Here is a 24140-nt window from a genome sequence, read left to right on the forward strand (position 1 = left end):
CTCATGTTGATCTCTGGTACAGTAAGGCTTGGGCTTGTGGAAGTGGGAGTGATGTTCATGCTATGCCACAGTTATGCTCTCCATGGTAGTCATCCCAGTGAGCACTCTCTGGACTGACCTGTTTGGCGGCTGGCACGGTACACTGGCATTGGCACTAGTTGAGGAAGTAGTTGCTGAAGGGAAAGGGTTTCAGTATTTATTTGGTTGAGGTAGGCTAGCACCAGCAGCATCATCAGGCTAACATTGGCCTCAACTATGGCTCAAACATTCTCATTAGACTGAGGTAGCTTTTCTTTGGAGGTGTGCAGCTTTCGGGAGGAGGAAAAGGGAAGTAAAGAGTGAAGGGTTCACATGGTTCTTCTACATGGCTTGTATGGTGATAGACAATCATTTCGAATCAGACTCTCACCTCTCTAAGGCATTCGCAAAGGCCGCTATGTTTTTTCCCTTTCTTATTGCAGAGGAACTGAAGGCAAAGTCAAGAGTTCTGTCACAACAGACTAATTGGCATGTCCCCATCAAGTGAGAATACTTGGTTCATTTGGCGTTTTTAAGAGTGCACATCCTCACATGTCAGCTTACCAGGGGAGATCTGAGAAATAGAATATTTTGGTTATAGAACAGACTCCCACTGGAAAAGTGACATGAGTAGATGTGGTGTACACAGGTGTATGACAGGACATAATCTGGAGTGACAATGCTTTCTGAAGGCTTTTTCTACATGCACATGTGCACATGCACAGGCAATAAAGGCATACACTTTGGTTTGAGGTAGGAGTGAAGGATAGGGATGGGGTGGCAAAGGACCAGAATGTTTCCTAACTCTATAAAAATTCTGTCACAGTTTGAATAGATAATCTTATAAGCAGCAGGTTTAGGGGAGACTAAACCTATGGCTGACCACTATCAAAGGGGACAGTCAGTGCGCATTGATGGGGGGCGTGAGTTTCCTGTGATTAGCAGACTATTGGAGGGGAGGATAGGGATATGGATGGGGATACTATTAACCAGTGCTAGCCAGTGCCCGTGCCAGGCAAACCTGACGGGTGCTGCTCAATGACGACCTGGCACTGTGCTGGACAGACCACCTGCTGAGAGGAAGAGTCACAACAACAAGACAGGAAGGACAAGGAATTAGACATGAATCAACACTAACACTAGAGGCAAAAAATCAGAAGCTGAGTACTGAGCAGGGTACTCCTGGCAGTTTCCCCTGTCTTACGCTACACTATAACACCAATGAGTCACTGTACTATTAAATTGTGAAGTCTAGTATCTACACTGTTTTCTTGTAGCTCCATTTGAGAACAAATATAGATCACACTAAGCAGCCATCTGTGTATGATATTGATTGGCAGTTACTCATTACTCGTTACTCATCTTTGAGGACCTTAGAGGTCTTCATTTCTTACGGGGAATTTCACTTTTGACATAACCAAACTTAAAAGATAAATTTTAGTATAACTTGGTCTTATTTTTGTGGTTTTCAGCATCATTTCTTAGCTTGGTTCCAAAACTCTTTATAATAGATGGTTATGGCCATCCTCCTGTGCCAAATCCACAGTGGATGGTGTGGTATCATAAAACCTGTCATACAGTAAAATCTATGTTTCTACCTATACTTTTGGACTCTTTGCTTTGTAACAATAAGAGGGTATCAATTAGGGTATCAATCAAAGAATAGTCTTGTAAAAATAACAAAACTTCTTCAGCGCTGATTTCCTGTATTGATTTTAAAGTGTGCAGTTTAGGTCAAATATATCATTGTGTCATTTCACAGATGGATGAATTTCAACATCACATTTCACCCAGTACTTCAGAGTGACTACTATCTAACAAATACAATGACAGATGAATGTAATCCTAAATATTGGCAACTTCTGTTCTTAAAGGTGAACGTCTTAAAAATGATGACAGATGCAGTGCTGTCACTTCTGCAGTGACCGCAGTGCTAGATGAACTTGTTTTGATCGATTGTACAGCCAGAACAACACCTAAAACTGTGTTGATTGACTACAGGTGATTGCCAGTTTATATACTCCTAGTTTTAGTGTTAAATAACATCACATTATAGAAGCATATCAAAGGGTAGAGCCAAAGATGGCCACACTGGTATTTAAAGCTGCTCTATGTAGCCCAAGTCGATGCTATAGAGCCAACAGGGACAACAATTGTACGCTATATGCTGAGGCCCAGTACTATCTATCTATTCATCTTATTAGCTTTTAGCAAGTGTGCTGACCTGTGATGAATGCATAAATTATTGGCATTGTCTGTCACTGCATACAGTGAGTGCTAAAGCCAGGGTGAGTTTTATAGTTAGTCTGACTCAGCAGATCTCTGACTTGGATGGTCTGGATGAGATTCACTGAAATAAACCTTCCACTTGTCGAATAAATGCACCCCCCACACACACTTTCTCTTTTGGCAAAGACAACGTCTGGCTGTCCTGCCACACTAATGATGAGTCTGTTAGCATGCAAAAATGTCTGATTTAAAAGATGTATGTTGTGATGTTGTAATAAATCAGTGGATTACATTACCTAGCACAGTTCATTGATAAGGTTTATTGCATATGAACTTCTTCCTTCCTTCTTGACCGCTTGACCCAAATTGTTCCCAGCTCTACTGTGTAGAACTACTCTGCAGCTGTGGCATATTGTTGTATTGATATATGTTACTTGCCTGATTGAGCGTGCTGCAGTGTAACCACAGGAATTTGACACTAGAGCTATCTAATATATTATAACTTTTAGCCACAGAAGCAGTTGATTTTATCATTGTTTATCTCCCTGATCAGTTGTGTATCATGTCCATCAACAGTGTACTTGTTTTACTGAATAGAATACTTTGTTCTGTAATCAAACTGTACTCAATAAATGAAGTTGAACATGCTGTGACTACCTGAGGCATTGGCTCCACTCTGGGACGATTTGCTGCATCTTTAGGGATACCGTTGTGTCCTGTGTTGTCCCTCGGTACAGACCAGCTGTCCTGAGTCCCTTTACTGCAAAACAAACTGCAAACAAGTGCCAGCAATGAGTACATATCCTGAAGAACTTCACTGTATTAACATACTGAAGAAAAACTCATGATTAGGGCTGGGTATCGGTACTCATTACCTTTTAGGTATCGACCAAAATAAATCAATACCAAATAGTATTGAAAGGCAACCCGTGAAACAATAACTGCAATCCACCCTTTTTGCACCCAGAGATATATGGCTATTTGTATGGACTTCCTCACAGCCAATCAACACAAGCATTCTTTGATTTAATGCGACATGTGATTGACCAACTGCCAAAGCTCCTACAACCCATCTGTGGTGGTGAAGTCACAATTTAATGCTTCTATTCACATGATGGGTATTGGATGACGTACTAAATTGGTATCAGTATCACTTTATGGGTACTTGGATTGGTACTGGTATCATAGTTTTTAAACGATACCCAACCCTACTCATGAAGGTCAGTCCTATTACAGTAATTAATAAATGGGTCAGGTCCCAGTATCTATATAAGGAAACATGATACATAATTCATTGGATTAGAGTAAAAAGGAGCGTATTGGCTCTTACCTGCGACGGTATCCAAACATGAGGAAGAGAACACAGAAGATGATGCAGGCGGTGCCGATATGAATGCCAATAACAATGCTGCCCAGAGAGGCCTCTCCATCCCTGCACTGACACAGACTGTTCCCTCCTGCAAAAAAGTTTCCAGTATTTCACATATTGCTGATACTGTAATCTTAAGGTTTTGACTTAAGGTTTTACTCATTGAAAATTGCAGCCCAGTGTGTGTTCTCCTGCCTGTGGCCATTTCAGTGTGATAGTTTCCTTTCTATCAGTCCAAGGTGGTGGAGGAGTTTACTGAGAAAGTGTAATCTACTTCTACTCGATGACAAAATATGACAATAATAAGATATTTATGTTCACCAAGCTGCATCCAGTGAGAGCCTTTTTGTATAAATTTCAAGTCTCACAGTATCAGATTTTATTCTTTCTACAGAACTCTCACTTTAACACCGAGTAGGTGGTCTTCAATCTGATTTACCCAGATATTATGACAATCTCCCTCATTATGTCCACATCAGATTTTCTCTCCCATTTTTAAAGTTTTATATTCCATTAAATATCAAGACATCAGATATTTATTGACTATTATATTACATGCATGAATATGTTGACCAAATTAAGTTTTCTATCATAGATTTGTTGAATTTAGTAGAAATCATAACTCATTGTTTGAATGTAATGTAGACTGTGCTGGTCTGTTCCTTTAACCTAATCATATTAAAGCTGTTGTAGGTTGTAGAGTATATGGGATATATGGGATTACATATTTATCTCTCCTAGTACAAACTTCACACATCTGCTCAGTGCAGTTACTGAAAGCTGTTCTAGGACACACTCTGTGATGATCCTCACCTGTAGTTTGGGCACTTGTTCCTTCCTCTGCCAGTGACACCAGTCTCTTGGAGCAGTCACTCTCCCCGTTTCCATTGTAGGCCACCAGCTTGACTTCATACACCGCACCAGGTTCTAAAACAGAGAACCCCATACAGTGTCATGTAACAGTTTGAAGTGGAATAAATTCACCTCACTCCTCACTGCTGAGGATGTGTGTTCTTTATGGGCAGAATTATATTATATATTATACTCAAGTATCCATTCTTATTACTTTAATTTTGGCTATTTTATTGACAGTACAGGGGGTGTAATTGCATACGCCAAAGATCAGAGGGAAAATTGGATTAACTGAAATAAAGACAATTACCAAATCATCTACAATTTATATGTTATCATTTTACAGCTTATTAACCCCAAAAGCTTTACACCATTTTATATCCTGGTCTTATTTCCTGCACACCATGCTACCCCTTCTCATTTAGGCGTCTAGTGATGGTGTCTCATGCTGTGACTTTAACTGACTCATTCTGTAAATGGCACCAACACATTTAATCAGTCTTTCCAGCATTGCTTTCTTTGTTTTTCATGTTTCACTTCCACACATTCAACTGCAATTACACCCAGTGCTCTCGGATGAAGCAATGATGAACTAATTGTCATGCAACACATGGCTGCATCGAACATGATTATCACAGACAGCACCTCTGCTGTGAAAATCGATGCGTGTTCAATGAACGCTACATGTAGAGACAGTGTGGACGGCTGATGAAGGGGATGCTTTTAGGTGGAAAGGTTGACAGATAATGGACAGACAAAGGCTCATTCAGGGACATCAGTGGGCTCATTACTCTATGTCAATAACTCCATAGTGTTCAGCCTTTAGTCATACTGCAGCTTAGAGAGAGATATATTATTTCATGGTCGATTATGTGGCATGCACTCTACCCCCTCGACCACCAGGGCGCTCTAGTCTGTAGATTCTTTATAAGTTTTAATTTTGCATTAATTATGTGGAAACTAGAGAAAAAAAAGACAGTTAAATAGAGTGTCCAAGTAGCTGTTGTTTTCCGGAGGAGAAAATCTGCTCAATTTAAACCCAAGACAATGAATTATCATTCATTTATTACTGGAAACTTTATTCTCCATATGCTAAATTGAATATTTGTTTAGGTGCCTTTCATAGTTTTGCATATGCAACTGGCCTATTGATAAAAAAGAAATTAATTAAGTTCATTACATCAAGTTACATGATCATCTGTGGCAGCCTTCCAGTGACTTACAGTTACAGGACCTGTAAAGGAAGCTTTACCATAAAAGCTATATCTATTAAAAGCTAAACCTATTAAAGTAAATTAAGAAAAGCTGTATGTTGGAGTGGAAAAATAGGCTGGGGTTGGTATTGGACACCATATAATCAATAACAGAGTAATGTAAGTGATGCCTGTAAATTTGGTCTAAATAGTGCATTCACTCTTCAAGAGAGGTGCTCATTCTCCCTTTGAAATACAATCAAATAACAGCTGACAGCACAGCATGGCTGTTTACCAATTCAATAATATTGTATTCTGGGTGACCAAGATAAGTGTGTTGTTATGGTTACACATATTGAGCCTGGAAGTGTCCCTGTGTAAATAAACCTGGGGGAGAGACAGATGCTGCTGTCCAGAAATCAGGAAAAGGAAGTAGTGACATGGTGGTGGAATGATGTGGAAGTATTGTGTAGTCTATGTATTTCATAGACTACACTCTTTTATCAGCAGTCCCTGCACTCTGATAATGCTGTATAGTTTATACTGATTACTGAGGGAATACGTGCTGGTGCAGCTATGACACACATGATAAAACATGACAAGGTATCATTTTTATACCAGATTAGGATCAGTGTTAGGGGGGTGGTTGGATTACAGTGTGTCAACCCAGCAGCAGAGGCAGCAGCCTGACAGAACACACAGAGATGTGACTGAGGGCAAAGGTTTACTTTTGGGGTATTATAGACTCATTTCCTGTAGACTGACCCTAACTCTAACCATTACCACTACTTGCGTGATACATAACACATAACAGACCATAACACTTACCTAACTCTAACCGTAACCACTGATCCACAAATATGTCTTTTACCAATTGGGGACACAGCTTTTGGCCCCAAATACTGTCCCCAGTCTGTGTCCCTGAAAATGAATTAGGTCATACCCACACAAACACAAAAACACAAACACACATAGCACAGACTCACCTAGATGAGAGATGGTGTGGGCGTTGATGTGACTTGGCAGCTGGATGGGCCCCTGGAAGTCAGTGTGGGGGACCCTGCGGTAGGACAGCCTAAAACCCTCAGCCTTGCCAGCCTTGCTCGGGAGTTCCCAAAGGACCTGCACAGAGCTGGAGTTCACCACCTTGGTGAAGAAGGTGGGAGGGGTCGGAACTGGAGAGATAGCACAAACAGAGAAGGACAGTGATTAGAGATGAGCTGATAGATTAGAAAAGACCAAAAAATAGAATTAACTGTTATTACTGAAAAATGTAATAACTGAAGTAGCTGACAGGAAGTGGACTGATCAAAATAAAGCAAAATAATTTAGTATTACTTGCTTAGATGGTGAAGCACCCTCAATTTCAGCTATCAACAACAACAGAAGTCAGACTCACACTCATGTGTCCTACCTGTGTGTTTATGTGACAGATGCTTATCTATACAAGTAAATCAATACTGTCAAACAGTTTAAAGTAATCTGTCTTACCTCAAATTTTTGACCCTAATGTTCAAAATAAATACTTTCACTTATTTTCTTTTGCTTTTAGGATGATGAGCATCCATTCCTCGTGATAATCAGGACACAGAGCAAAGGTAGTCTTATCTGCAGGATGCCTCATCAGTGTTTCATATTCTTACCGCCCCCTAGTGTTGTTGCCACCACAGTGAGGGACTGCTGGCTGGCTCCCAGAGGGGAGTAGGCCTTCAGGTAGAGGGAATAGGTAGTAGCTGGCTCCAGGTTGGTCACATCATGCTGGAAGGTGCCTTTGCTGATGGCTTCCTGTAGCTCCAGACTGTCGGGCTCTGAAATACACACAAAGGCATATTTGATTGACTAAATATTTTATAGTATGCAGTGCAGAAGGTGTCTCTCTACAGTAGTCTATGTGTGTGTGTGTGTGCTCTAAAACTCACCTCCTATCTTTCGGATGTGCAGGACATAGCCGATGATGCTTTCAGTGACGTTGGGGGGTGGCTGGCTCCATATGATCTGCAGGACATTGGTGGACAGGCCACTGGCTGTGAGGCCCTGGGGGGCGTTGGGCAGGTCTTTAGCCTGAGCCACTGCCAGACGGGCACTGGCCTGGTTGGTCCCGGCAGTGTTCTCAGCAATGCACTGGTAGATGGCCTCATCGTCAGAGCTGATACGGGTCAGAGCCAGAGTACTGCACAGACAACATAACAGAATCAGTTCACTGTCAGTCAAATACTGGCAAACTCTACAGTACTGGGACTACAAGTAGTAAATGCAACAGAGGGGATATTGTTAATACTTGTATATCTACTATTACTATTGAAACTCCAGCTGTCCTACTGCTACTGGTACTACTACCACTAGTACTTCTACACCTGCTAGTACCAGTACTACTTCTATGACAAAACACTCACACTAACACAATACTGATATCAACACTAATACAACAGCATCATTAATATTAAAACCTATTCTTTATATTTTATTTCTGCTGCTATATGCCTATTAAGGGTCTGATTAATCACACAGGCAGTCTTCCTGTAGGAGGACTGATTGTTCTTGGGCTTCATCATCAAAATAGGTGGTTACAATGAATGTTGGAAATATTTAAAAACTGTTAAACAGCCATTACAGCTATATAGTGTGGTAACTTAAATATAGATCCAAATATCACCACATCAGTCTCAAACGGGCTGTAACTCCACACGCCGTGCAGTGCTGCCACCGTGTGGCACAACTGTTTAATCCAGGCTGAGAAAGTCTAAAGTTGACGAGCTCAGATAGAAAACCAAAGCCTCCCTTTGAGATTACTGCGATTTTAAAGGAAATCCTCTCATGTGTGGATTTTTAGATCCTCCTAATACCTCTGTGACACATGTGTATGTCTGTTTAATGCTGTAATGTTTTTCTCCTTTTACTTCAATTGTATTTGCTTTTCACTATTTTCAGAGATTTAAATATAAATGACATCTATATTTTGGCTGCTTTCAGTAATACTGACATCACATGATTCAAGACAGCACTAGCACTGTTATTGCTGGCTCTGACTGCGTTTCTATATCTGAGCTTAGTTAAAATGCATTTCTCACATGTTGGTAATGTCCTTTTTGTTCTTGAACTAGACCTTCTTACTGTGCTGTTTTTAAAAGTTCAGAAGTATTGTATGATTCAGAATAATGAAAAATTCTGGGTAACACATCAGCAGTTTTTTATGCGCTGATGTGTTTTTTAATATATATTTTTGAACGTTTATGTATCTAATCAGTAGCTAACACAAAAGAATCCTACAAAATGAATCATGTTGAGTTGTTTAAATACTTATTCTGTGTCTCTACACTCAAAGTGTAGGGTTAAAAAAGGACACATTAAAGTCTTGTTACACTCAGATTATATTAAACACATCACTGTCATGACCTACCTGTTATTATTGGTCAGTTTGACATTGTGTCCAGGCATTAGGACCTTGCCGTTCTTCAGCCAGATCAGGTGAGGTTCGGGGACGCCCTGAGCCACACAGGTGAACACAGCACTGCCCCCTGCTGGCTTAGAGACAGACTGCGGCCACTGCAGGAACTCCGGAGGAGCTGAAGAGGAACACGGAAAGAGTTGAGGACTTAACATTTGATATAAGACAAAACACAATTATAAAGCCTTCATAGAAACTCCACTGACTGCAGATAGTGTTGTTGGATACTGATTCACATTTTAATTTGCAGTTCCTGGAGCTGATGGCAAATAATCATACAATAACAGCTGGTGTTCTCCATAAACCCAGCTGTATGAACTCAAATAAATTATATAAAATAAATTAATCTTGATAAGAATAAAAACTCAGAAAAAAACTCAGCAATATTTTTCTTTGAGAAAGAAAATAGAACACCTATTTGGTGCAAAACTCTTTATTTGAAAATCTTATTATACCATCAATAAGGTTTTTGCTGGTTTATCACACACAGACACATACACAGACATGTGCAAGCACGCACGCACGCACGCACACACACACACACACACACACACACACACACACACACACACACACACACACACACACACACACACACACACACACACAGCCTGGCAGATGCAGGGTTGGCTGCTCCTCCTGACACCCACTTCAATATTAGTGACACAATGGACATGCATATATATTGTGGGATATAGGCAGCACTCCTTAAGCCCTGCAGCCCCTCCCCAATTCAGCCCAAGCTCAGCATCTCATTGATCTGTTGACCTCAACACCAACTGTGACCCTACACCCACAACCATCCCCCTATAAACTGGGGGGGGGGTGTCAACAAGATGACCACTTCAGTGAGGAGACATTCATCACTGCAGCCTGGAATTCTTCCTTTTTGTTCTGATCAGTGATGATGGCAGCCTGCAGGTGTGTGTGGTTGTGGAGTTACACTCGATAAGGCGAGTTGTCAGTTTGGGCTGGAAACAGATTTATTCTGTGCAAACACTGTTCAGTTTGTTACATTTTTTGATTTTGTAAATCACAGAAGAAAATCTCAGTGCTGTAAGCTTTACTATCAAACATACTATATATCTATAGTTTTCATGTAAGGGACTAATCCCTGCACTTATGCATGTTACAGCACATTCTATGCATATGTTTGAGATCTTTCCATGTGTTTATCCTACATCCATTAGTAAGTCTTCACTTTTCATTTCACTATAATCTGAAAATCTCCTTATAGAAATATTACATGTGTTAGGTACTCTGTCACACTGAACATCATGTGACTCCATTAGATGTGAACATGGACTGCTATGTTTAACTTGTGAAAACTAGAGTGTTGCTATGGCTACCTGCAGTTTAATATACCTTGTCATGGTGTAGGATTTAAATGAAAATCCATTCATAATGAAAGGTATTTTGACTATGGAACAGAGCATGGTGCTGCATGAACTACACCAGGTCAGTTTAAATTCTCTGTAAGTTGATTGACAAATTCAAATAAATGGAAACATACACAAGATAAAAGGTCATATAAAGAACTACATCTTGTCTTAGATGCTTAAAATATCAAGTTCAATGCATTGTTTCCTTCATTGTCAATGCTGTTCTCTCTCTCTCTTTGTGTGTGTGTGTGTGTGTGTGTGTGTGTGTGTGTGTGTGTGTGTGTGTGTGTGTGTGTGTGTTTGTGTGTGTGTGTGTGGTCATTATTTCTCAGGAGGGAATATCTGTCCACCCCTTCATCTGTTCAGCTGTCCCACCATCATGTTGCGTGTCAGGCATCCTCAGCTGACCGTTCATCAGTCGATCCATACTCTGTATCGATCAGTGATTCTGTTGACCTTGAGTTTCATACATCTTATTACGTTCTGTCCCTTTTGTTTGCAGCCTGATTGGTGAGGGAGACATCTGTCCTCTGCATGGACAACCACTGAAGCTAACTACATTTACATATCTGAGCCACACAATGCCACTTTCTTTATAAAACTAAACCTTATATTTGCAGTCCATGATGGCTCCTTTTTTTCTTTTTTTTGCTAAAGTACAAGTAAGAGCAATAGACGTATAGAAGTTATTAAAGAAACATTTATTGAATAATTTCCCAGAGGTTCTAAATATTAATGCAATAACTTGTAAAGAGTATTATGGTACTATGGGTCCAGTCATTTCCTAATCATATACTATAATGTTACCTGGAAACAATACTGTATGTCATTTGTTACTAATTGTAGGGAAATAGAGACAGTGTACTGTTATAATACATATATATAGTAGTATGTACTGACTCACATAGCTGCAGGACCTTTTATAAAGTAACTAGGAAAGAAAACAACTAAATAACTATCTGTTTAAACCCAAGTATATATTCATTCATTACTGTAGAATTTATTTTTCATATTTGTTGAATTGTATGCTTACATGTTGAGCTGACCTGCTGACTGTGACTGACTGTGGGTAGAATTACTGCCAGATGTCATAGTCCTTTATTACTACAAGGTACATGTTAAGTATTACACAGTATTTGTATCTTTGAGTAGGAACCTACTGGAAGAGTTACTATTTATCTGTTTACTTAGTGTATATCGCTGATTGGTTTTAGGAAATGTTCTCACCAGATACTACATTTTTATGCTACTGTATACTTTTTGCTATAATTTAAATGACTTGTGGTGGAAGAGGTGTTTAAGTCATTATTTTAGTAGAAGCACAGTGTGTACTGCTGTAACAGAAAACTATTCATTCAAAGTATTTTCACGAAATTATACTTAAAGTATGAAAAGCACTGTTTTTGCAGAGTGGCTATTACTGTATAAATCAAATAGAAACGTATTATTGTTACTGATACATTTATGTCTAAACAGCACTTTGATGTTGGCAATTGGTTGAGTTGTAGCATATTTGACCCTTTTTATACAGTTTAATTTAATACACGCATCATCATGTGATCATATGTATGTAAAGTTTTTTATCTAAACTAGTACATATACTGTCAGATACTGTACACATAATGACTCCAATATAGAGTAAAAGTATTTAATAACATATAGTAAATACTCAAGTAAAGTACTGGAACTTTAAAACTGTGCAGTACACTGCTTCAGCAAAAGTAGTGAGCAACTTTTAACCCCTAAACATGACATAAAGTGTTTAGTTTCGTCTAAAATATTTACAATTTAAGTTAAAATACCTGAAATAGTTATAATTGGTACATCAATAGAATGCACCTAGATAGATTTTTTAAATTATGTTAAAAGCTTATAACAAAAAATGAAATGATTGTTGCGATGCATGAATAAACAGAACCTTGCAGTAAATGATTATATATACATGATTCAATAGGGATTTATAATTGTACGGTTTTGTCATCAAATGTGTGTCTCTGTGTGTGATTCTTAATCCTGTCAGTGTGGGGAAGCTTTTTTGGTGCTGCTGTTCATATAAAATGTGAGAACTGAAGGCCTCAGTGGGATCTGCATGATAAAAGAACTACAGCTCAGCTCATCTCGTCTGTTTTCAGATGAAAATGTGGACAAAAACGTGGAGGAAGCAAGGGGGGGGGGTCGGTGAGGAATGGGTGTATTTAACGCACTATTCTCCAAAAAGGCTGGCCATCCTTTGTGTCCCTCCACATGGTGACACCCTGGTGGCCCTCACCCCTCCGTCGGGATGCTATCCATCTTCCGTCCGTCCCTAATTAACCCTTTAGACCACACCTCCTTTCTCCTTTCACTTCCCTATCTATCCGTCCCCACTCCAACACCTCCTATCTTACCTCAACCGTTTTCACAGACATACGCCTCTCTAACCTCTGACCCCAGTCAGGGTGAGAGGTGATAGAGGTCACCCCCCCCCCCCCCCCCCCCTTTCCTTTGCATCCCTCCTCCAGCGCTCTGCACCCGGCATTGACCGTCTAGTCGTCTTCTGCTCTTTGTCTCTCTATCTCTTGTCCTCTTTGTCCCTTCAGGCTGACCATGACCATGGACACACACACACACACACACACACACACACACACACACACACACACACACACACACACACACACACACAGACAGCCTGATACACAGACTGTGTGAAAGTTCAGACCTCTGCACCACCTTCACACACTAAACACAAACAGCAGCTGCATCACTGATGTCTGATCTGAACTTGACTTAAAGTGGACAGTAAAACGTTCACTTCACTGTGAGTCATTATGACAGTTCAGCTCATTTGAACCATGAAAACAGGAATGGAGGACTTGACTGTCAATAAAACCTGAATACAGACAGATCAAACATTGTCTCATTGTCTAATGTGGGTATTATATTTGTAACTAGTTCAAATGCTGATTATTTTTTCTTTTTTACATTTTGAGCCTGTGAAATGATGTTATGTTGTATATCATGCTTAATAAACTAATATTTGAAGGAGTGTTTTGAATTGTTTGCAAATCATCAAAACTATAAAGTATAATCACCTCTGCCTGTACAAATCTACAGTTTCCCCATATATTCCCCAAACGTCTTTATTACCAAACTCTTAAAGAATATCTGACAAATTAATTCTGGGTATATTTTACATTGTGTGAGAAGCAGTGCATGGCAGCAGGTTCTGCCTCTAAAACACAGCTGAGGCTCTCTGAGCCACTTTGTGGAGTATCATGTTAACAAATGACCAAAGCTTAACACTTCTTTGTTCTCTCTCAACCCCAAAAAAGAGAAAATAGATCAATAAATTAATGAATATATTAGAGATCAACCCCTTCTCCCCTCCTCTACCAAAGAGAAACTGACAGGGGGAATTATTGACTGATCTGGTCAAAGAGTCACAACAGGAACAGAGGGATGGATGGATAAAGAGAAAGCTGAATAATATGAATGGATTTAGGTCACTGAAATGAGGAGAAATCTAATGAAATGTGCTTCTCCTCTTTTTTTTGCTTTATATTCCAAATGCTATACTTTGTTTGAACTTACATGTAGAGGATAATGTGTATACAATCATTTTTTTAAATAACTGATTCAGAATACATGAAAGGAATTTGAGGATTTGCATGTATTTGCTCATTCAGTATAAATCATTACTGTTACCATTACCATATATCTGAAATATGGTGGCACGATTAATGGCAGCAGTAATGTGAAGTATACAGAATGTTATTTGTAGTATAGAGATTAAAACATGCAGAGACAATAATACTGTCTGACACACGTTCACCAGAAAATGAACTCTTGAACAGACAGTAGAGTCTGTACTGAGCTTTTGCCTGTTTGAAAGTTATTTATAATTACCCTGCAGGAAGAGTCTGAATGAAAAGTTCCAATTAGTTGCATTATGAGAAATATGGGATCCAAAGTGTTTGGAGTTCGACCCATACTAGAGTCAGGATAACTGGGCCTCTGCTATGTAGATGTGCTCATTCTGTTTCAAGTCTCACAATAAAAGTGCAATACAGAATTACTGAAGTACCCTGTTAATGTTTTGCATGTAGCAATGTGTTGTTGTAAAGTGGTGAAAAGTACTAAGATCCTTTACACAGAACAGAAACACCAACAACATTCAAATATATATTTGGATAAAATTATTATTACTCATGTTGTTTAAACAGCAAAATGTTTGCAGTACATTGGATTATTAGTTAACCTGTAAGCAGCATTTAATGTTGCAGCTAGAGCTAATTTGAACTATTTATCTATAGTATATTACACAGACTGGTAGTTAGTATTAAACAGCAAACACTCTCCATGTTCATGTCCTGTCTCTTTGTGTTGCCCTCTAATACTCTGGGAGGAGAGCTGCTAACGATCTGGCCTCAGGACAGCCAATTAAAACAAAGCTAATGACAGTGAGAAATATGAGTGGGCTGAGAGTATGGACATGTGCAGGGTGATGGATGAGTCCGCGTCACTGAAGACCCTCCACCCCCCTCATTCCCCGGATACACACAAGCACACACCCAGCTGGACACTGGGGTCAGTGCTTAATTGTTCCAAAGGAACTGGGAGGGGTGTGTGCATATGTGTGTGGTGGAGGAGGGGAGTGTCTCACACCAATAGTGTCACAATATAGCATACACATATACAGCAGGCTCAAGCTTCCAGCCTCCATCTCCACTAAACAGCCAGGGGCAAAGGTGAGAAGAAAGGGAGGAGCTTTGATATTGACCCTTTCCTTCCCCTCCTCTCCACACCACCACACAGTTAATATGGTCAAGTGCAAACACACACACACACACACACACACACACACACACACACACACACACACACACACACACACACACACACACACACACACACACACACACACACACACACACACACACACACACACACACATACACACTGGATCTATCATGGAAGTTTAATGAAGGACTGGCTATGGTCAAGTCATTAAACAAAGGCTGCACCAATAGTTGTGTGTTTGCTGGAAAGGATTAGTCTGTTCAGCTCAGTATGTAACAATATGTGTGTTTATATGTAATATTAAAGAGAGAATAGAAATTAATCATTTTGGGGCTTTTTTCCCACCTTCAAATAATCTATGTATCTTCACATAGCCTTCCCTTCTCTGCCACCATTAACTAAAATGTGTTGTTATTTTAAAAACACATTTAGGAAGTTTTAATGGTGCTTTTGTTAAGTTTGAATACCTGTAAATGATAAATAACCCCAGGTGAGGTGACTTTAGTTGCAGGCTATTGGTAGTAATAGTTTCACTAGCAGCACTAGCAGCATAATAGACAGCTTTAAGATGAGTACAAAATCACTTCTTCATTCACTCCTCCATTATTTATTACATAACACTGAGTAGCTGAATCTACAGTGAGCAGTAAAATGAGATTTAAGACATGGACACTACTTTTTTCATTCCATCATGGGAATTTGGAGACAGTAAATGGCAGTGATTACAACCTAGATGTTCTTGGAAAGCATATTGTTTCAGCTTTGCTAAACACAAATTTAAACTTTCTCTGATCCCAGCTATAGCTAGCATTGAGGACACAGGGTGTAAGTAGAATTTGGAGATTTTTTAAGTCTCAAGTCAGATTTACAGTCACACGGTGGATTTTTATTTCAAATTATGATATTAATTTGTCTCAGTATTATTGTTTAAGGAAACAACTTAAAACTAAATAATCAGACCTATAACGATCATCTTGTCTGATGTAGATCTGGTAGCAAAGAAATGTGTTTGAAACCTATTGGACTGTTCCTGTAATACTTCATGAATGCAATATAAGTATCAACAGCTGTTGATCTAATAGTTGTCTTTGGAGGAGATCAGTGACCAGCACCGCTCTGGGCCAGTAGAGTGAGCTGAGTTGTTCATGGATGCCTCAGCAGTATTTTGCACTGACCTTGTACTACGAGTCTGCCATGCGCAGTACGCCTCATCCTGGTCCCGGGCCGGTTGGCAGCACACACATATACACCAGAGTGCTGCAGAGACACATCTGAGATCATCAGGTTCCCTGTTCCCAGAACCTGAATACCCTCCACCCCAATGGAGCGACCGTCTGATGGAGAGAAAACAGAGACACAGATAGGTTGTGAAATAAAAGTTAAATGAGGATCTAAGCTTTAGGTCTTCCTATCATATACATTCTATCAGACGCTGCTACCTAGCCTGCTCCAGGAAACAATGGGTCTTGGGTTTCCTGTGGCAATGCACTCTAAGATGGCAGTCTGATGGACAGTGATGGTGAGATTCTGGGGTCCTGACAGGATGGTTGGCTCCTTGTAAGTTCTGGATGCTCCACCTGGAAGGATGAAAAGAAGAGTGAATATAGATGAGATGACAGATGCTAAATAAGTAAACAGTATCAGCTGGTGCTGCGGTGTCCATGTCAATCCACCATGATCTGTTGCCATTACTTTCACTTTGTCAGTGATTCCTATTGCATGTGCAACACAACAGTGTCACAGCACATTTCATAATGTTCATAAATGATCAATGAACCCAACACTACAAAAACAAAAGCTGAGACAACTTCCAAGCTCTTCTTTAAAGTTGTTAAAACCTTAACTTTGAGATAAAAACTAATATTTGTTTTCAGTTTGTTTCCAGGTTGTGAGAAGTTCTAATGCACCAAATGCTTTGTTTTGAGGAATCCTAACCCTAACCATAACCCTAACCCAGTACTGTGGCTAATTACTTGTAAAAGCATATGGGTACATTCTATATATTCTTGCATACAGACAGGAATAATGCTAAAGAGGGGACAGCAGAGATTTCTCTACTGTCTCTCTCATCTCTACTCTGTGTTCCATGTGTTCACCCACCAGTGACGTTGAGCACAGCATCGTGGCTGTAGCGAGTGTTGGCGATGTTGATGGCGACACAGCGGAAAACTCCTGCATCCACCTGCCTCACACCTGTCACCTGGAGGATCCCCATTGGCAGGAGAGTGTACCTAAACATGGGGGGAGAGCAGAGTGCAGGTGAGACACTGAGCATCACAGACAGTGATTTTAGGCATGACAAACACACTACGGGTCAGTGATGTGATGCAGTGTCAATTGGTGTAACCAGTATTTTTTCATAAAAATCTGATGCACTGGAAAATGAATGTGAACTAAAATGTAATCAATAAATATAATCCACTTTTGCAATGCAACATTATGTTTTGTTTTGTTCAAATTCTACATAATTTGTCACAACTTGTTTAGAAGAAATGGTTGTTTTTAGGATATATCCTGCTCAATATTGACAAAATCTTTTCAAATGTAGAAATACTTTTCAATTAATGTTTTAAAATTAAGTAATTATTTTGTATAAATGCACTTAAAATGCACTCTTACTTTTGGTAAAAAATGGTGCAAATGTCATTTCAAATGATACAAAACTATAACTATAACTATAACTATAACTATAAAACTATAAAAATAAAAATACTAAAAGTACATTTTAACAAACTGATGCTGCTTTTAAAACTAATTTTAAAGATATTTCTTAATTGCTCATCTTGCCAACACTTATTTGTTACTGACCCCATCAGCTTTATGTGACAATTAAGAAAGTTTACAAATATAAACTGCACAGTTCTTTTTTTTACAGACAGAAAGTATATTTATACGTCATTTAGTCCACTATTCTTATCAAGGTTGGAATCTTATCCCATGTAGGCTTAAAATCATATTTTGGCAAAAACATGAAGGAGGAGGCATTTCAGTACTAAGTAGAGGAGAATGCAAGACGCTGCAAATTAAACAAAGAAAGTTGTAAATTTAGTCAGAGGAAACCTCTGTACACTCCAAAGATGTTCAATAAAAGATCGTTCTGGATTGATGAAATGTAGAATATGTAGCCCAAATACATTGTCCTACAATGTAGCGTATGTGCGTCTGGTGTTACCTGTTGTCATTGGTGCTAAGTGGTACTCTGTCTCTCTCCCAGGTGATGTTAGCCTCAGGGACTCCATTGATCTCACACTGAAAGCGAGCAACTCCCCCTTCATCCACCGCCATGGACACTGGGTGTGTGTGGAACTTAGGAAGAGCTGAGGAGGAAACCACACAAAGCTTAGTCTTCATCAGGAGAATACATGATATGAATATGACTTTGAAACAAAGACAGGGGACTGAACAGTATGAGCTTGAGTACAAATTTATTACAGTACACCTGTGTTAGAGGAGTTTTAGTATTGGTTGAGATGCCAAGTTTTCAATCACATTACTGTATATCATCTGATATTGCTATAAACAGTTTGGATTGTATAGTGTGCCAAATTTTCCCCTCAAAATAGTTGAAACACAGAGCGAGAGAAGGTCAGAAATAAGTTTATTAGCCTGTGTGCTCATTTAGCAATCTGTGCACATAGATTTTCTCATATTTGTATTTCTACCTTGTTACTCCTGAGGTGCTCACTAAATTAGAAAGCAGCATATCACTCATCAAATAATATTACCATGTAAACTGTTGCATTTAATTTAAACTTCCTGTACAGTAGCTACTGGTAATTTGAGTATACACTTAAATGATGCAGAGTGTTGATTTGAATATAATAATAGTTCTATTTTTTAAATCTGGTTTAGAATCTATTTCACAATTATGGCTTTCATGGCCATATAATGACAGTATTCATGACATGTTAATCACACTTTGTCCTGTATTCAAAGGCTAAATGTGGCGTAATTCCTACTGAGGGTTTGGAAAAGCCTAAAATAGCATTATCACACACACACACACACACACACACACACACACACACACACACACACACACACACACACACACACACACACACACACACACACACACACACACACACACACATTCCTTATAACCTGGTGGGTATACAATCAATAAGGGTTTACAATAAAGGAGGGGTCTGCAAATCAAATGAGAGAGCATCACCATGGCAACTCATTGCATTGAAGTAAGACCACCTCAAGAAAGCCATAATTCTCCTGGATTACCATAAACCATTGGTTTTATTGGTGTGGCTGAAGTAGTGGGGGCGGGGAGGAGAAGGTGTGTGTGTTCAGTACCATGTGCAGTACTGTACATGCAACATAATTGATGGGTTTTCTATAATGAAAAGCTGGGATGTTTTGGTGAGGGGCCTGTTCCCTGTGAAAACACAAAGGATCAAAGAGTCTGAGGGGGGTTTTGGTTGCCAGGTATGATGCAGAGGTGTTCACCATGTGAAGCATAATTTATAATAAAGACTATGGGATGTTTTGACAGAGAAAAGGCAACATGCGGTTGCTTTCTGTGGGCTGTTCTCTGCTCCCTGTGCAGGTTTAGGCTGATGGCCTGTGGGTGATGCAAGGCTATGGATATTAAAATGCCTGAGGAAATTATGTTTGTTATCTTTAAGTGAGGAGGGCAGTGCTGGAGTGTATCTTTTAGTTTTTCATAGACTTTTTTGAACAGTTCAGTATTTCTTGTTTTTCTTCCATCTAAAGGTGCGATAATATTTTAGTCTTTTAAAGTTTGAATTAGAACCAGTTGCTCTGCTTGGAAGTCGCCATAGTTACAAGTGAGGAAATGTGACGAACGCAGTGAGACAACTTTCTGTTTCATTTACATAATAAAATTTGACCTTTGATCGGTTTGGGAAAAGGAATATTCTACCCCTCTGAAACCAATTGATTGAGGTGTAGAATATAATATCTATAATATAGATAGTAATTACGAGTTCTGTATCTCCATATTTTACCCATGTATCTGTAGGAAGTGATGTTGTTGGGTTAGGGTTAGGGTAATTGAAGTGCAGTGTAAAGAAGAAGAGATTTGTTTTACTCAGGGAATAAGACAACCAGTTTATACTATTCTAATAAGCAAGGTTTTCAACACTTCTATACTGTATTACACTGTCATGCACTTACATGCCAAATGGACTTTGGCCTTGCGGCTGACCAGCAAGCCATAGCGATTTTGGGCAGCGCAGTCGTACTCGCCCATATCCGCTTCACTCCCCTCTCTGCGTTTCTGGAAGCTCTGGATAAACAGCGTGCCATTTGCCAACACCCGAACCCGTGGACTGGTAGGTAAAGGCACGCCATTTTTACGCCACGTAACCATGATTGGTTCTTCGCCCTGCACTCGACAGTCCAGCATGAGTGGGCGATCCCTCACTGCAATCACATCACTGGGCTCCAACAGGAAAGACAGCTCCGAGGCCAGGCAACAACCTGAAGACAAACAGAGAGAACAATTGCTCATTAGAAAGGCTGCTTGGCACAATCCAGATAAATATTCAAATCCAGGGCTTATGTAACTTAATAGAACCATCCTGATGAGAGGCTCAATGAAGGTCCTGACATACTGTCTGCATTTCTACAAATTTAAGTACAATTTCAGTGACAGGAACCCCTCTAACTTAAAACAGCAAGCACATGAGAATGATATTGAGTGTGTTTCATTGTCACAGAGCTCTGAAAGCCTTTGGTCAATATATTGGGAATGATCCTAAAATATTACAGGCTCTCAGAGAACTTTATTACAGTTTGGAACTTGCTAGTTTGTGTATTTCTTTTCAGTATTTTCTGAAAAGTTCAGAAACGTTGGTTGTAAAGGACTGACTTCAGACTGTATACAACGTGAATTTTAGAGATGGCACGACTGCATATAGGGTCAATGGAAAGATGCAAATGGATGCAGACTCACAATTATTCCAAGGTTGAATGACTGTAATTGAATGATGGAGGGAAAAGGAGAGGAACAGGAGGAAAATAACAGAAAGAACCAGAGAACTGGGCAAGTTTTGAGATCAGTCTGAATGTTTGAAGTATCTGCCACAAAAATAAATACCAAGCCGCACTCCACAGCAGCATAATCATTTAATTTTTATTAAGAAGTCCTGTATTTATTTATTTATTATTGTAGTATTGCAAATTTCTTAGCTTGTATCACCTATTTTCTAGGGATGCTGTGCTGTCTTGTTGTTCTTGTAGCAATGACAATAAAGTACTTTGACTTTGACTTTGAACTATACCACAAGTGTAGCTAGAGTGAACTCTCCAATTGAAACGGACCCATGGAAAACCTATTACATAAAAACGCTCATTGGTTAGTTTATTAGTTCATTGGCTGTTTGCTGCAAACAAACTTGGACTACACAGTCCAACTGACAAAATAACAAAGTCAACAAATCCAAAAGAAGTGTCATGTGGAACCATGGGTTCTTGTATTAAAGTGGAACGAGTTGTATGTGGGAAAGCAAGGAGTTTTTTGTATAAAGACATGGGAAAATGATGGTGGATCATATACAATTCAATCTATTTTTCATGTCAAATTCACAAACATCCCATGGTCCCAGGGACAACAGCACAGAGGGAGGCTTCTCTGTCTGACACCAAGCCTCAGGAAACCCTACACCAATCACCCACAAAACCTCACTTGACACCCAAAAACCATCTCATTTGTTTGACGGCACATTTGGTTTTGTGGTCTATAACGCTTTTACTGAAGACGAGCCACAATGGTGATTGAATGCCAGCGAGCCATCCAGCCGTAGAGGGCAATAACAATACCCAAGCTCGGGAGGAGAACACTGGTAAGGGTTGCTGGGGTCAAGTTAGGAGAGCCTGTATAGAACCAGGAGCCAGTTGTAACAATGGTGTTGTGACTATGCTTATTTACACCCAACCCCCCAGTAACCTCTGTAAAAACTCCCGTCCACCACCATGCACCCAAGGGCACCATCTGCCCCTTCTTATGCATCCCCTCCACCCCTCCCGTCTCTTCCCATCCATTCAGATCCATCTCTGAGGTGACTTTCCCATGCCACTAGATCTCTCCACCTTACCCTTGTCCCCTCTCCTCTTTGACCTTGTCCATTTTCTTTTAGTCATTTTTTGGTGTTAATGCCCTCATATGCAAAGAGCCCTGATTCCGTCTCCTTCCCAGCTGTGAAGCCGTAACAATTGCACTCTGCACTTGAACCTGCACGATGCATTATCAATGTCACTATGGAGTTTTGCATCTGTTTACCCCTCCCATCAACTCAGTTGTGAGCCAGAGCACAGCCTTTATTGTTGTCCAGACAACATCAAACATCGCTTCCCACACACAGCAGCTTGCAGCTGAACTTGACTTTGGAAAGGTTTTGGTATCTGTGTATTTCTGTTCCTTGTGAAGTTCATGTCCACTGTGAAGGCCATTTGATGCTGTTTACATCAAATGGCCTTGTAAGTGCACATTTATACATTCATTTTATTTTATGTTTTTGTTGTGTTACTAAGAAATAGCTTACCCCAAGCTATTGTCCTACAGGCATTTCAACTGGCCTTTATCACTCTCCACATCTGCATATGCAAGATGGATAAAATATCCACAGCACTTACATTCAGAATACTTTCTTTCTGTAAGAGATTCTGTCACCTCCTCTGGATGTGATCATGTGAGCATGTAGATGACTCATTCACAAAGTTACTGATGAAATGACTCTGAGGTTTTATAGCAGGCCATCAGATTTTAGTTTGTCACTTCTAAAACATAGCCATTGAGTTTACCCACAGCCTGCAGACACAGCAACCCCTCACCTTCCTTGTGATCTTTGCCACTGGCTTTACTGATGTGTCATATCAAGAAATGAGCATCTGCCCCCTTCTAATAGTCGATCTCCCATCTAGCAGATGTAGCCAGGAGAGAGGATTGTGGGTCTACTAGTCAGCTGTGCCTGGATGGACTGATAGAGCCCTGCAACCCCCCTCAGCCTCCCATCCCTCAGGGGTGGTGATGAAATTCAGGGCTCCCAGGGGGGGGTTACATTGCATTCTGTGGCCACAGTTATCGGACACATGGTGCAATCTGTGAGGCCTAAAAGGCCAGTTTTGATCTCTGGTGAGAGTGTGATGGAAGGAGGTTGAGCAGCTTTTATAGTGAATGAGGTGTACTGATATAAAGAAGGTTATGCCTTAACAGGACTTTTTGAGGTTACTGGTTCATAAATCACAAATTCAGTTTAACAGCACATTTCAGTGCCAGGTTTTTACTTGATAATGAATGTTGTCTGTGTATTGACTTCTAATGACTGCTATCCAGTGTATCCATTAGAAAATATTATTTTAGATTAATGACAAGTCTTAACCATGATTAAATACCATAATTAAACATAAGCTAAGGTAAGGCAGGGTATAGACAATGTAAGGTAAAGTAAGGCTATCTAAGGTAATCTAACGCAACTTTAGGCATCATACTGTAAGACCAACATGATTTTCTAACTTGAAGGGAAACTTTGGTATTTTTCAACCTGGACTAACATCCATTCAATGCATATCCACTAAAAGTGCTTGTTTTTGCCGCTGACAGACTCAGATTTCTAATATAAGTGTCTGACAACAGGACCTTACAGAGAAATAAAATGTTTTTCTTTACCTTTGCTTGATACCATCTTCATGTTATTGTATTTAACCAAGTCTCATTTAAGGAGAAGTTTTGTTCTGAAATCTCGGAAGAGTTGAGATGTTGTCGAAATCAGCTAAATATTCAACCTTTACATAACACTAAGCGACACATTCTGTATTCCTATTTCAGAATGAAACCAAGCCAAAGGTAAAGAGGCAAAGGCAAAGATTTTATTTCTTTGTATCGTCCATTCAAT

The 24140-nt window shown here is 39.7% G+C and overlaps 1 protein-coding gene across 1 annotated transcript in view; it reads right to left on the reverse strand.

Moving 5' to 3' along the window:
- Positions 1–1013: 1013 nt before the first annotated feature.
- Positions 1014–24140, reverse strand: part of si:ch211-57n23.4 (immunoglobulin superfamily DCC subclass member 3) — a 28104-nt gene continuing 4977 nt past the window's right edge. The window contains exons 2-14 of the mRNA XM_053333762.1: positions 20422–20727; positions 18443–18587; positions 17371–17501; positions 16710–16847; positions 16446–16604; positions 9059–9224; positions 7581–7831; positions 7305–7469; positions 6648–6836; positions 4430–4543; positions 3578–3704; positions 2905–3019; positions 1014–1088 (exon numbers count right to left, since the gene is read on the reverse strand). Of these exons, the coding sequence (XP_053189737.1) occupies positions 1014–1088; positions 2905–3019; positions 3578–3704; positions 4430–4543; positions 6648–6836; positions 7305–7469; positions 7581–7831; positions 9059–9224; positions 16446–16604; positions 16710–16847; positions 17371–17501; positions 18443–18587; positions 20422–20727 (2081 nt within the window). The remainder of the gene's footprint in view (positions 1089–2904; positions 3020–3577; positions 3705–4429; positions 4544–6647; positions 6837–7304; positions 7470–7580; positions 7832–9058; positions 9225–16445; positions 16605–16709; positions 16848–17370; positions 17502–18442; positions 18588–20421; positions 20728–24140) is intronic.

The sequence above is a fragment of the Scomber japonicus genome, chromosome 15, assembly GCF_027409825.1.
Source record: "Scomber japonicus isolate fScoJap1 chromosome 15, fScoJap1.pri, whole genome shotgun sequence".
Classification (NCBI taxonomy): domain Eukaryota; kingdom Metazoa; phylum Chordata; class Actinopteri; order Scombriformes; family Scombridae; genus Scomber; species Scomber japonicus.